At 34.6% G+C, this 15495-nt stretch overlaps 1 protein-coding gene across 3 annotated transcripts in view; it reads left to right on the top strand.

Annotated features, from left to right (window-relative positions):
- Positions 1-15495, top strand: part of Slc4a10 (solute carrier family 4 member 10) — a 213435-nt gene that overhangs the window by 68897 nt on the left and 129043 nt on the right. For all 3 annotated transcript variants that reach the window (XM_071619392.1, XM_071619390.1, XM_071619391.1), the window contains one exon: positions 12051-12197. In XM_071619392.1, the coding sequence (XP_071475493.1) occupies positions 12051-12197 (147 nt within the window). The remainder of the gene's footprint in view (positions 1-12050; positions 12198-15495) is intronic.

The raw sequence follows: 15495 nt of genomic DNA, 5'->3' as shown, positions 1-15495 counted from the left end.
AGTTTCTTATCCCTATCAATACTGTTCACAATACTTTTTTGATTCTTTCTTGTTAACTTACCTTCTTTTGGTATATCTCTCCTTAGTTAACATTTTCCTGTTCTTTTCTAATTAGAATTATTTTCCTGTTTCTTTTACAGCTCTACTTTATATCCTGACAATCCATCCTTTACAATTTCTTATTTTTTCTTCCAAATAATTTTGCTTTCTCAGCAAAACTTCCCCAAACTTGGTGATTTTAAACAGCAACCATTTTATTTAGGTCACAAATTCTGTATGTTGTCAATTTGGACGGCTCAGCTAGTTAATGCTGTTGATCTGGGTCAGCTGGCTGCTGCGTGGCAGGGAGCAGATGATTAGGCAGCCGAGGTTGGCTGCTTTAAGTCCTCTGCAGAGCGGCTGTCAACTAGGGCTTCTCTCTACATGATCTCACATCATCCAGCAGGCTAGTCTGGACATGCTCAGATGGTTTGTGTCACATTTGCCAATGTCCCATAGGTTAAAGAAAGTCATATATCAAAGTCCCGAGTCAAGAGTTAGAGGAATAGAATCCACCTCCTGATGGAAGAAGCTACTGAAACACCATGGCACTTAAAAAAAAAATCTACCACATTAACTATTTCTTATTTGTAAACATCTTTACAGAAATGCTAAGTGTTTTATTTTTGCTTTGTTTTATCCCTTCAATTTCCCAGTTGAATTCCATCAGTATGCCTCTTGGAAATCTCCTGTTTCCTCAGCAATGACTCCTCTGTTTTTCCAAACAAGCCCTTCTGTCCTTAATTACCATTATTCCCAGAATGAGCCCTTTCTACCCGTGCACATGTCTTTTGAATTAATACAAAACTAAACCTGGAAAATTTTAATCATTTTACCTTTTTGTTCATTTTCTAACCAATTCCCCTGGAGCAAAGTGGCAGGATGCTGAGAAATCATAATTTAATTAAAATGGGGTTGAGGGTGTGGGTAAATACTGATTCTCATATTCTCTTTTGCACTCATTGTTTAAGTATCTCAGAACATATGTTGATCTATTTGCTCTCTCTTCCTTGAAAAATAAAACAATAAAATATATTCCAAAATTTTTTTTATTTGTTAAAAAAATTATTTATAAGCTGAAAGTTATGGAAAACAAGTCCAAGGACATTTCCCCTAAGCTTTTGTCATTTAAAATCCTAGGCCTTAGCCAGAAGAAAGAACATAAAAGGAACTTGCACCTGACTGGCACCAGACCCCCCCACCCTAAAGGGTCACCTGGTGCCAATACAGTAAGCCCCAGGAAATTCCCTAGTCACATTCCTGTCCCACCTTAATGGGTCATCAGGACCCCAATACTTGGATCTAGGAATTGCCCTCCTATCCCACCCTAAAGGAAGCCTATATAATCCAGACCGCTGGCCACCATTTTCTGCCCTGAAAATAAGCCACTCCAGGGTTCCACCAATTGAATCCACAGCTAAAAAAAAAGCCTGCTGATCCAAGGTTTGCTTCCTGTCTCCTGCCTTCTTCATGTGCTGAGAATCAAACCCAGTGCCTCACACATGCTACTTGCTACTGAGCAAGCTCTCTGCTACTGAGCCACAACCCCAGCCCTAAACATAAATATTTTAAAATACTAGTGAAAGTGCAAGATTTTTTGATTATAAAATATGCTCTATTTTACCTTGTCTTTTCTTCTTGTTCGAACAAGAACTTCACATTATTCTCTCAAATTGTTCTTCTAGTTTTGCTCACATTATCTCCTTTTTTCTAAACTTCCATTCCTCTTTTTTTTAATATTTATTTTTTAGTTGGACACAATATCTTTATTTTATTTATTTATTTTTGTGGTGCTGAGGATCAAACCCAGTGCCTTGCATGTGCTAGGCGAGCGCTCTACCGCTGAGCCACAACCCCAGCTCTCAATTCCTCTTTCTATTAATCCAAAACTTACTTATTGTTAAAGACCAACTCAAGTCCACCTTCTTCATGGAACTTTTCCTAATTGCCCAGGTGATTTTGATTGACTATTATGAACTCTTATAGCATTTAATGACTGGTACCACATAACATTTGCTTCATTTCATATTGTAATAATGTTTAATGCTTTTTACTTGCACTCAAATTTGTATTATTTGGCAGTGTTTTCATTGTCAATTTTCATACTTAATTCTCCAATTAGTAGATTGTTATCTCTCTCTCTCTCTCTCTTTTTTTTTTTTTTTTGCAGTGCTATGAAGGAAATCCAGGGCCTAACATGTACTAGGCAAGTGCTCTTACCACTGAGTTCCAGTCCAGTCCCTGGATGGTTATCATTTTTCTAATTGCAGAGATTATGTCCTATAAGCAATCTTTATTATCCAGTATTTTGACCAATTGAAGCTCTAGAATCTCTGAGCACTGTAAACATTGAACATTAAGCTCTTCTACAACCTACCAAAGTTGAGAAATATCATGTCTTTTTAAAATTAGAAAACAAGTTATTAGGATTCATTTATTTATTCAAGAAATGTTGAGTACTTACTATGTTCGGAGATTGAAAATAACACTGTTATGTCAACTTACAAAGTTGGTTTAATTGCTATGTTTTGCTTAAGATGGTGTAACATGTAAGAAGGAGTCTGTCTGAAAACATGCCCCAGTACCTTTTAAACTTATAGGATATTTTGGACTAAGCCCCCACCCCCTTTTTTAAAATGAGCAACTGCAGGACTTTCAACATTTCTATTTCTATTTTTTACCTAGAATAATCAGTAATGAGGCCATTTGCTTTGTAATTATTACAAATATGGCCCCAGAGCACCCCCAAGTGAATGTGACCAGCACTGGTTTAACAATTTCTTTTTGCTTTTAACAAAACAACACAAAGATCAACAGTACAGTTGCCTAATAGTACCTATTTGCTGTATATGTACACTCACTGAGACTTTTTTTGGTCTTTATTTTTTTTCTATGTGTTGCTCTCCTTTGGCAGAGAATTTCAGTTGGACTTAGAATTCTTTGATATATTTTGATAAATGATGCCTTGTTATGTTTTCTGACTCTGTTGGAGTCTCCTTGGAATTAAAGATCACATGCTTATTCAGCTTAATTATTTGACCTTTTCCAGTGACTGACACATCTAAATGGCTGTAGTAACAGTAATTATGCACCAGCTGTGGCATATCATTTCATGGAATAAAAGATACACTTCTCTTTGAAAGTAGATATTTTGACCCCCTCTGAGCATGCTAAATAAAGTAGTTTATAAATACTATTATTAAGCATAGTCACAAATGCATCTCTTTCCTTATTGTATTCTGTAAATGTTTCACATGCTATGACCAATGCCACATCAAGAAATGTTTCAGTACTGATATTTGTTATATAATTAAAATATTTATAGTAATTCTAACATGATAGTTATTTGAACATGTCAAAAATACAGGATTTGCTAATAAGATTTGTTCTAAGAAAGCAATGTTACCTTTAATGAACCCTTTGTTTTTCTTTGTGGAGAAATTGTATTTTCTTGCAACTGACATATCTTAACTTTTAGAAAAGTCCCTGAGGTTTTTCTAGGATATTTTCCATTCCATGACTGTATTCTAACTGCATTTATTTTTTCTCAGAATTCATTGTGAATTCTCAGTAAGCTTCAGAGAAATGGAATTTGCCTTCTAACAGAGACAAGAGAGAAATATGATAACTGTTAACTTACTTGAACAAGGCACTAAATAAGATTTTACAAGATAAAAGAAAATAATAATCTCATTATTAGTTTTAAGTCAAAATTTTAGGAATGGTTTCAACTGCAGGATAAATTTTGAATAAATTCTAGTGTTCTGTACTTGTCTCAAAATATTTTCTATTAGTTGCAGTGTTTTATGCTTACTAATGTTTCAAAATGTGTTCATATCGATATAACTGTATTTTTAACTTTGGGGCTTTTAATAAAATACAAAGTTAATTCTTTTTAAATATTTTGATTGACTTAAGATTTGTCCATTTGAAAGTATTCCCTCTTTGAATGAAGTTTTTTGCTTTTTAAATTTATAACAGCTGTTCGCTATATAATCTTGAAAATCAATTCAGATGAGGATTTATAATTATTAAGTTCTTTCAGTCCAATGACATCATTAGTTTCTTGTGTTCTTTGTCTTCTTAAGTGAATCAACCAGGATGAAAAATTCAATTTTGGATATAATGTAGGAAAATCCATAGTAATGCTCTTCTGGAAACGTGTATACAATGTTCTGCAGGATCCAAAGCGATTCTCTAATTTTTTTGGCAAGGGTCATTATAGGAAACTTGGTAATAGAGAGAGAAGCAGGAAGACAATAAAATGGACAGAAATTTTCATTCCCCTTTCTTTTTCTATTAAGCCACATAAGATTAGTAGTGTGAAGGGAAAGACTGATATGTATGTCTACGAATGACAGATATAGTGTTTATGTTTAATATTTATACCTATTATATTATCTTATATAATCTTTGTAGAAAATCTCTTGAATCCACTGGTAAGTTTTAAATGCTGTATTTATTTATTTTGTCTTCAAAGGAAGCATTCAGATTTGTATCAGAGGAAAACTAATTATTATTATTATTGTTGTTGTTGTTATTATTTTTTGGTACCAGGGACTAAACTCAGGGGCACTCAACCACTGAACCACATGTCCAGCCCTATTTTGTATTTTATTTAGAGACAGGGTCTCCCTGAGTTGTTTAGCACCTTGCTTTTGCTGAGGCTAGCTTTGAACTCAGGATCCTCCTGCTTCAGCCTCCCAAGCTGCTGGGATTATTGGCATGCATCACTGTGCCCTGCAGGAAAACTATTATTATTACATATAGTCATAGCCACATTGGTTATCCATGCCCTCATCAGAAAAGGATGTACATGGTTGTGCACAAAGGAGGGGAGCCCTGAAATGAGGAATCTGGGAATTTATATAGGAATTACTATATGGCTGTCTCCACCTCTCCTGAGAGAGGGAATATCTCCCACAGATAAACAAATCCTCTCAGTGAAGAGAAAGGAAAAGTCCTCAGTTTAAACCCTTTAGAATATAAGCCATTATCTCTGGGATTTTGTTCTGCTTTGAAATGTAAACATAGCTCTAGGAGATAAGTGTTTCTATTTCTCAGGTCTCTATTCAGTCAACCTTTAACTTGGATTCCAGTTTTTTTGTTTTGTTTGTTTTTGTTTTTGAATTCCCTAACCATGCATAAACATGAAAATATTTTCTCTACAATTCCATATTGGAGTATTGTTGCTATGATTTGTGGCCATTAGTTTTTCCACCCCTTTCTTACTGTGTTCAGTAGCATAATGCATTATTATGCCTGCTGTCTATACATTTTACTTAAAATCATCCTTTTTATGAAAAAGTTTATTTATTCAACAAATATTTCTTGAGCATCCAAAACTATCAAGCACTGCTCTAGGTTCCTGGGAAATATCAGTGAATAAATCAAAGATTTCTTCTTAAATTTACATCCTAAGTAAATTGCATGGTATTTATATGCTACAGAAGATATATCAGTAGAGGAGAATGAGGGGTAGTGGGGCTTAGAAAAAAATAGGGTTTAATATGAGATAGATGTAAGCTTCACTGAGAAAGTGAATTATGAGCAAAACTTGAAGGAGGTGAGGAAGAATAGTTCAGACAGTAAAAAGAGTGTAGAGTCCCCAAGGTGACAGTGAGAACAGCAAGGAGGTCAATGTAACTCTAGTGAAGTGGAGTGAGGAGATTTGCAGGAGAGGAAATCAGGGACCTAAAAGTGATGGGGCCTCATGGAGGGTCTTGTAGAACTTTGGGAAAATTTTGGCATTTTCTCTGAGTGAATTGCAGACACATTAGAAGGTTTAGCAGAGGAATGGCATGCATTTTTAATAGGATCACATTGGCTTCTGTGTTTAGAGCAGAATGTAGGGGTGAAAGGTGGACTCAGGAACATTTAGGAGGCTACTGAAATCATCTAAATCACATCTATGACTGTGGCCCTTACCAGAATGGTGCAGTAAAATGACAACAGGTGTCTAAGTTCTAGATATGTGCTGAAAGATGTCCTAATAGATTTCCTAGTATTTGGATTAGAGAAAGGGAGCTATCTAAAATAATTCAAAGGTTTCTGGTCTGAGTAATTAGGATAATGTTTTATCATCAACTGGATGGTTAACGGGGAACAGTTTATTGGAGAGGGCTGGGCTGGGGAGGATTGGGAGTGTAGTTTTGAACATTTTGGATTTGAGTTGTCTATTAGATATGGAGTCGAGTAGGCAGTTGGATATGTCTGAGACATGTTTGAGCTAGAGATGGAAAAGTGGGAGCTACTCAAACATGGATTTTTATTGGGGGTGGATTTAAGGTTTGTGGACCTGAAGCTTGTGCAATTTTGAGGGTTCTCTCCAAGAAAAAGAATTGAATATTTATTTAGAATGAGGAAATAGCATAAGAGCATAAAATTTGGAAAAGAGCATAATATTTTCAATTAACGGCCTCACCTACATCTGTAATGCTTTTTCCCTATATTTTTTTTTTACCTGGATGCCAATTATTATGTAATATTATTTTCTGTTGATAATATGGAAAATACTTAGTCTTTCCTCTATTAGGAGTGATTGAAATTTATTTTTATTGAATTATAGTTTTAAAAGCTTTCTTTTGTTTTTATAATTTAGTTATAATTTCATGAAAAATTTCAGAGTTGTCCCAAAACTTAAGATAATTCTATGAAACTTGTTGCATGTATGTAATATTTGGCAGAATTTTGTACTGACTGACTTTTGGCTCTGTACAGTTCAAGTTTTGCTTCTTCTTCACTACCCACAAGCATCCAATGCTAGGAGGTTGTGATGCCTCCTCATATTGTGGCACCACTTCCAGCCCCATATCTTTGTGTCACAATATCAGGGCAGTTTGGCACAGTGGACTGTTGGCACAGTGGATACAAGTATTCTTGGAAGCTATTTCTACTCTGAGATACCTAAGAATAACTTATCACATATGGAAGTGACTGTGAATCCCATAAATATGCTCCCCTAAATCTCACCTAAATGTATCTCCAACTCTATTTCCTCTTAGTTCTCTGAAATATCCACAGACACTGTTGTGCCCTGCCCAACATGAAAGGAAGTGTGAAAGAAGAGAAATGAAAAAAGACAATGCTTTTAGGCACTAATGGCTAATTATCTTATATACACATGTTTTCCTAAAATGTATGATCATGAGAACACAGCACACATACATGTACACATATCCTGCCTGCTGCAGGGTCTTGTATGAGGCACATGCAAGTAAGAATACCTACAACCTAAGCTCAAAAAATATAAATATTATAAGGAGAGTTAATTCAGAGAAATATTAATTTTTTTTTTTGGATCGTGTGAGATTTGGGTCATGTGTCAACTTTCTAAAACAGTCTAAATTTACTTCCATACTTAATTTTATATTCACAATTTTGTATTATTTTTCTTAAAAAGTCTGATAAAACTTCAGACTCCATATATTCCAGATGCTCTTATGAGGTCTTAGTGAGATTGAAATATATTTGAGGATACCACAGGTTATGAGTTATAAAGAAAGGAGGTGGTATAATGCATAAGATTGAGGTGTTGTAGGACTGCAGGATCATTGCAAAGTGGGTGTTCAAGGAGCTGAAAGGTCAAGAGTGTCACAGAATCCTTTATGTGTGCTTGGAAATCTGACAGATTAAGGCAGGGGTTATGCTGGAGAAAATGACACCAAGGAAGGAGCTCACATCTTTGTGGAGCGTGTGTTTTACCTGGATTTTAGCAGATTACAGCAACCATGAGGCGAATTGTGTAGTAAATGATAAGAAATACCATGAAATTGAAATTTGAGGGCTTTCAGGGAAGGTAGAGGAGAAGGGTCTGAACAAAGGGGCACCCTCTTACCTATTCCACTCACCCAACTAGAGGCAGGAGGGAGAGAGGCACTTTTCACAGTGCAGGAGAACTCTCATTGAGAGTATGTAGAGCAGCAGTGTCCTCCAGAAAAAGAGGTGTGTGTTTGAACAAGAAAAGTGAAGAGTGCTTGCAGAAGTGATTTTTTTGGCTCACTGGAAGGGTTTCAGTAGTTGGGTAGAAAACGGAACAACAAAGACAATATTTACCAGCTTCATATATATTAAATGTCTTGTAAAAATAATGAAACATACTACCTTTTCTCTTTCTTGACCTGATAAAATAGATAAGGATGCCACAGGTAATTATTGTTCTATATTTCCTCTTTTTTCCATAAAAGTTAGCTATTTATTTATTCTCTACTCATATATTTCCTTATTATAATTTGCTATTCTTTTAAAATTATTTTTCTATCCTTTCATATCCTGCTTACCTTAATCTTTTCTCAGTCACCTTCTTTCCTGTTAATTTTTTGGCCTTTACTATTTTTCTCATCTTATTTTGAAATCACACCACCTACTGCATTCCTGCCCCTGGCACTTCTCTTTAGCTATGGGTGGAAAGGTGCAGTGTGCCATCACAGAGGCAGTGCTACGTTAGACAAGAAATGCTTCAGCCAGAAAGGAGCTGCAGGAGGAAAGGCAGTTTTCCAGATTCTGGGAAGCAATGTTTTCTCCGGGTGATGCTAACATTGCCACCTACACTTCCAACAGTTTCTTCCTCAACACTTGGGAGGTGGCAAGTGGTTACTTCCCCAAACTCCCTGTGCTCTGCTGATCTGCTTAAACTCTAAATGGGGTTGAGTAGATTTATTCCTTAATTGTGCGACTTAAAATAAGACTTAACTGTTTTGAAACTTTCGTTTTACAAATTATGCAAAATACTTTATAAAAGATGTAGATATGAATATTTTCATTTTATCCATGATCTCATTGGCTTAGAAATATAAAGTTAATTTTTTAAAGTTATATGTATAGTAGAAACAAGATTGAGAAGTGAGCACTTTACACTTTCAAATTACTACTTTTAAGTTATATATTTCTTATATAACATAATGTAATACTGTGATAAATAAAATAATAACCAGGACCAGATACTGATACCAGGTATCAGTTCACTTCCCTTTATTTCCTTGTCCAAAATATAGCCTTTGTTATTAGTAAAGAACTTTTTAAGTTAATTGAACCAATAACCATTTTTTTCACTTGCCTACATGGATACAGGACAGAAACCTGAATATAGAATCTATTTTTCAGCTTGTAGTTTTCCAGAGGATTGAGCTATAATTATCTTCAGAATTATAAAGGATTAATATCCTGTACTAAAATATGTATAATATCAGATATTCCTCTAGGATTAGAAGAATGCCAATTTCACTTCCAGTCCTACTAGAATTTGGAAGTATTCTGATCCTGCCTCACAAAAATAAGTATTTTCTATTTTATTTTTTTCATGAATTATGGAAAATTACATAGATTAAGTATAAACATGGCCATTAAGGAAGGCAAATTCGTTACAATAAAATTAATTTACTCTTTGAAGAAAAACTGTCAGCCTAAATGATATGTATTGAATATTCCTGAAATCTCATGATGTTAATGATATGTCTTTTAAAAGAAGTTTGGTTTAGGCTTTCTTTGCTGAGTTAATTGGTTGGGGCTGCCATAACAAAACACCACAGACTGGATGGCTTAAGCAACAGAAATCTATTTCTCACATTTCTAGAGGTGGGAAATCCAAGATCAAGATGCTTTCAAGTAAGGTAGGTTTGGTTCTGAGACCTCTTCTCTTGGCTTATAGATGGAATCCATCTTGCTGTGTCCTCACAGTACCTCTGTGTGCAGGGAGAGAAAGCAATTGAGGGAGCTCTTTAATCTCTTTTCCCTTAAAGAACACTAATTGGATCCAGGCCACTTATTGACCTCCTTTAAAGTTAATTGCTTACATAAAGGCCTTGTCTCCTAATCCAGTCACAGTCCGGGTTGGGGCTTCAACACGAGAATGTTGGGGGAGAGAAACAATTTGTTACAGCATTTTGTTCACTTTGGCAGAGAAAACGAGTCTTTTTTTTTAAACTAATGCTTTATTATTTTCTTAAGAGAACCCCATACAATTGTCTCATATATAATTTGGTGACTTACACAAATATTTCCTTATTCGCTTATTGTTTTTTTTTTCTTATAAATTTCTCTTGGTACTCTGTGATATGAGCACCTATGAATCTTGACTTCTTAAGAATTAATAGACTTTATGTTTTTAGAGCAGTGTTAGGTCTACAGAGAAATTGCACATAAAGTACCTACAGTTCCTGTATATTTCCTCTCCCTTTGTACATACTTTCTCCTATTAATATTTTGTATTAGTTCAGTACATTTGTTAGAGTTGAATCAATAGTAATAAATCATCATTAACTAATATTCATAGTTTATATTCAAGTTCACTTTGCATTGTATAGTTATGTGGGTTTTAACAAATATGTAATGACATGTATCAGGGTAGTTTAACTTCCCTCCAAATGCCCTGTGCTTCACCTACACCCTTATAACTTTCCTGTGTATATACTGATATTTTTACTGTCTCCATAGTTTTATCTTTTCCAGAATGTTATAAAGTTAGACTCATATTGTTTAGCTTTTTAAGACTATCTTTTTTTCATTTAATATGCATTTGAGCTTCTTCCGTGTCCTTTTGTGATTACCAGCTCATTTGTGTTTATTGCTTAATAATACTTCATTGTATGGATGTACCATAGTTTGTATGTTCATCCACCTATTGAAGGAACATGATTACTTTTATTTTTGACAATTTTGAATAAAACTCTTGTAAGTATTTGTGTGCAGGTATTTTTTTTCAGTAGACATATATTTTCAACTCACTTAAGTAAATATATAATGAATATTAGAATCTAGCCTCAGACCTTACATTTTTCTTTAAAATTAAGACAAAATGGATCAGAGATCTAAATGAAAATCACAAAATTATATAATTTCTATGAAAATTTATTTTGTAAATTTTATATGAAAAGAGAAAGTCTAGGTGACCTTGAATTTGGCCAGGGACAGAATGCTATGGACTAAATGTTGTGGCCCCTCCAAAATTCATATGTTTAATATGGAAGTGGAACCTTTGAGAGCTAAGTCATGAAGGTAGAACCTCATGAATGAAATTAGTGCTCCTAAAGCTGAGACGTGAGAGAGATGATATTCTTTCTGACATGTGAGGATATAGCAAGAAAGCATTCATTCAAAAATCAGAAAGAGATATTTAGGAGCCAAGACCTGGCAATAAGTTGGATTGGCTTTGAAATGACAGGTACATTTACTGAGATAGATGATAAATTAATTGATACTTGGAAAACAGACAAGGATGGGCTCCAAAGACATGTTGAATTTGACATGCATGTAGGAAGGATGTCTAGATGAACATGTCTAGTAGATAGAGGATATATAGGTTGCCAGTCCAAGAGAGAAGTTAAGATGTAGGTCCTAGATTATGCAGCATAGTTATAATTATGAGGTTGAGGACAGAATCCTTGAGATCCCAAACCTTAAATTGGTGAATAGAATAAGCCTTGGCAATGGACTTAATATGAGTTAAACAAAGACTGAGGAGGGAGTTGGCCAAGAGAAAGTAATGTCACAGAGAGGAGAGTAGTCAGTGAGATTCAAGTGCCACCGATAGAAACAGTAGAACTGAAAAAACTCTGTAGGATTTGGCTTAGTAGAAGGATGAGCAAAATCTTTTTTTTTTAAATTAGAGATAGTGGCTTTTTAACACACTGACTTTGAAAGGAAGAGAATTGGTGAGAAAACAAAGTTATTTGAGTGTAGGGAGCAAATAGAACAGATTTTTTTATTCCTAACAAAAGGAATATGATAAAAGTATCAGAAGTAGACTATCTTAACTAATAAGATAGTTAATAAATTAATGATGGTTCAAAATATTCAACCAAATAATGAGTATTATAAATATTTGTGATAGAGCCATGGTATTCTTATTTAAATGTAATGCTAAAATACAGCAACAAGCCCAATAATTATATGTCATAAACACAAAAAATGATTTGTTGGATTGATTGAATTGGTTTCAATTAACATGTAAATCATCATCTTCTGTGCTCTGGAGAAGTATAAAGTTTAATGTGTGCATTTGCTTCCTAATGAAGGTCATCGAACACTGTTTATTGGAGTTCATGTGCCCCTGGGAGGAAGAAAAAGCCATCGACGTCATCGGCATCGTGGTCACAAACACAGAAAAAGAGATAGAGAGAGAGATTCAGGGTTAGAGGATGGACGGGAGTCACCTTCTTTTGGTAAGCAGCATTCTTGTTTTATTGAATTTGTGATTGTAATAATGTACTTGCTCTGCAATCCATAATTAGCAGTAATCCCGCATACTCATAAAGTCATTTATACTATTTTAAAGACTTTGGGAGGATGGGGAGAAAAGGGAACAAGCTTGATCTTTGTTTTTCACTTTAATCTGCTTTGTGAAATTGAAAATTGAATTAATTTTATGATATAGATAATAAAATAAAGTAGTAAAGCTTGTTCATCTATCTATCTATCTATCTATCTATCTATCTATCTATCTATCTATCTACAGTGTTGGGGATTCAACACAGGCCCTTGCCCAGCTATGTAAGCACCCCACCAATGAGCTACATTCCCAATTCTAGTTGTATATAACCTGGATAACTAATATAAAGAATGGCCATTGCTCTAAGTCATTTAAAAATCCAGGCGAAAATATCAAGTTCCCATTCATACTATTGGTAAGGCTACCCAAATTTTACTCTTAGGACCTGAATATTTTGAGTATTTATCCTTCCAAAGTACATATAGCCAAAGTATTACTTTTTGTAGTTTTCAAAAATTCCTGAGTGCCATGAGAACCCATTTGTATGACATAACTAAGAGTCTGGCTGTCAGTTCCTTGACCTTTCTAACTCCTATGACCTTCTGATCTTCTTCACCACTGTGCTAAGCTCACCAACTCACCTATAAGTACTCCATCTCTGAAGTTATTAATTTAACTCAGCCACTGACTATAGTTTCTCTACTTCTTGTTTTCTTGGGCAACAATTTGATCGCTCTACTTTTTTCTATCCACAAATTATTCTTCTTTCCTTATACTATTCCAGTTTCATAGCTTATAATTTTAGCGATAGTTATGCCATTATTCTAAATACCTTAGGTCCTCTATTTTAGTTTTATTCATATTTTTATTCCCTTTTAAAAACCATACTCATGTTGAAGTTCCCCCATGTCCCTACTTCCTTTCTGCATTCATAAGTAGACAGAGCATGGTGAAAATAATAATTCATCAGGGAAGATAGTAACCATTATATATTCTTGACTCAAGGGAACCTTCAACACCTCCTTTCAATTTTATTGCATTTCTTTGGTGTTTAAAATAATTATTTTTCTACCTCCTTCACCATTTTCTGGCATCTCCTATTTTCACCATCATTTAGCAGATTGTCTTGTCTTCTACCTCAGAGAGAAAAACTCTCATCCAAAAGAACTCACTTAACTTCCCTTCTATTAAATATTCAGACCTATATGTCCATATCACAACCAACCTCATTTCTTATAATAAACTAAAGAATACTTTTAATTCTTTCTTATAATTTCTAGAAATGTATATAATTTATAATCTAATTGACTTTCCCTTTTCAACTTTATTTTTGCAGCACTGGGTGTTGAACTTAGAGCCTTGTGCATATGAGGCAAGCACTTTACCACTGAGCTACATTCCCAGTCCTCAGCACATTTTTAAACAGGAACCTCTCCTGTTTTAAATAGTTTCTCAACCTTCCTTAGCCCGCATTCTCCCTTTAGTAATTCAGACATGAAATAAATTAACTGCATAAAAATCTGGGGTAATACTTTCACTTTTAAAAGCTATAGATACTGCTTTGTTCAATATTTGTTTTTACTGAATATTACAGAAAATTCTGTTTAAGTGCTGCATTTTTTTTCATCTTTTAAGTTCATGCCGTCTAAATCTGAATGCTTATAGACATTTTTTCTGTGTGTCTTTAATTAAGAAAACTTGCAGAGATAGATCTAATAGTAGGTATACTAAAAAAGCCTTTCCAATTTACATACTTTGATATTTTTCCACTTAGGAAAAATTTTCCTATTCTATTGATTCTATTCCATTTGCTTTGATCTCTTCATTTTGAATATTAGTTATTTGCATGTTAGATTTCCAGTGTCTGCTTTTTGTCCCTTTCCTCTGTAGTTGAAAGTTACTTTCCTATGGTACCTTTTTATCATCTGCGGTATCAATTCTGCATTTTATTATTTTCAGGATAGGTTTAATTTGCTATTGACTTTTAGTTTTCTTTTTTTTAATTTTTTTATTGGTTGTTCAAAACATTACATAGCTCTTGACATATCATATTTCATACTTTAGATTCAAGTGGGTTATGAACTCCCATTTTTACCCCGTATACAGATTGCAGAATCACATCGGTTACATATCCACATTTTTACATAATGCCATATTAGTAACTGTTGTATTCTGCTACCTTTCCTATCCTCTACTATCCCCCCTTCCCTCCCCTCCCCTCCCCTCCCCTCCCATCTTCTCTCTCTATCCCATCTGCTGTAATTTAATTCTCTCCCAAAATCATGGAATTTGCAGGGAAATGGATGGCATTAGAGCAGATTATGCTAAGTGAAGCTAGCCAATCCCTAAAGAACAAATGCCAAATGTCTTCTTTGATATAATGAGAGCAACTAAGAACAGAGCAGGGAGGAAGAGCAGGAGGAAAAGATTAACATTGAACAGAGACATGAGGTGGGAGGGAAAGGGAGAGAAAAGGGAAATTGCATGGAAATGGAAGGAGACCCTCATTGTTATACAAAATTACATATAAGAGGTTGTGAGGGGAAAGGGAAAAAAAAAACAAGGGAGAGAATTAAATTGATTTTTAGTTTTCTTGAACTGTTCTAATATTACCCTATTTTCTTTGCACTTTCTCCTGTCCTTTCCTAATCACTTTTATTTTTCTCTTGATTTTATTTTTTTATAGTCTACTGAGACTCCTCAGCTATTTCTAGACATGTCCTCTTATAGGGAAGTAGGCAATTTTCAGAGATATGGTCTTCCTTTGATCTGTCAAGATTATTTTTATTCTCCATTGATTTGTAGTATTTTTATAGACACCCAAGTTTTTTCTCTTTGCTCATTTTTAAACTTGGCAAGATTTATCCATTCCATATCTATGCATCTATGTTTTAAGTTTGCTTAGAAAGGTTGCTACCAATATGCTCCCTGACTCCTTCACTTGTATAGTGATAGGTATTAAATCTCTCCAGACCCCATGTATTTCTGTCAGAGGTAGAATGGTAACTGGTGGCAGAGCACACAATGGAAGTAGTCCATCCCAGCTTGACAGAAAGGTGGTTGTCTCTGATTCAGTGGACAGAGAGTAGAGTGTAAATTGTATCTCATATCTTCAGGTGTTTTCTGTCTAATGAGGTGATGTTTGAGAGTATAAGAAAGAGACAGTTGAGTAGATATTTTTTAAGCTTCATCTGCTTATAGTTAATAAATACTTTCTCTTAGACTGTGGAAATGGCTTATCTTTTAGACTA

Source organism: Marmota flaviventris, chromosome 11, assembly GCF_047511675.1.
Source record: "Marmota flaviventris isolate mMarFla1 chromosome 11, mMarFla1.hap1, whole genome shotgun sequence".
Classification (NCBI taxonomy): Eukaryota; Metazoa; Chordata; class Mammalia; order Rodentia; family Sciuridae; genus Marmota; species Marmota flaviventris.
Note: the sequence above shows the minus strand (reverse complement) of the source record. Positions and strands in the feature narration are given on the sequence as shown.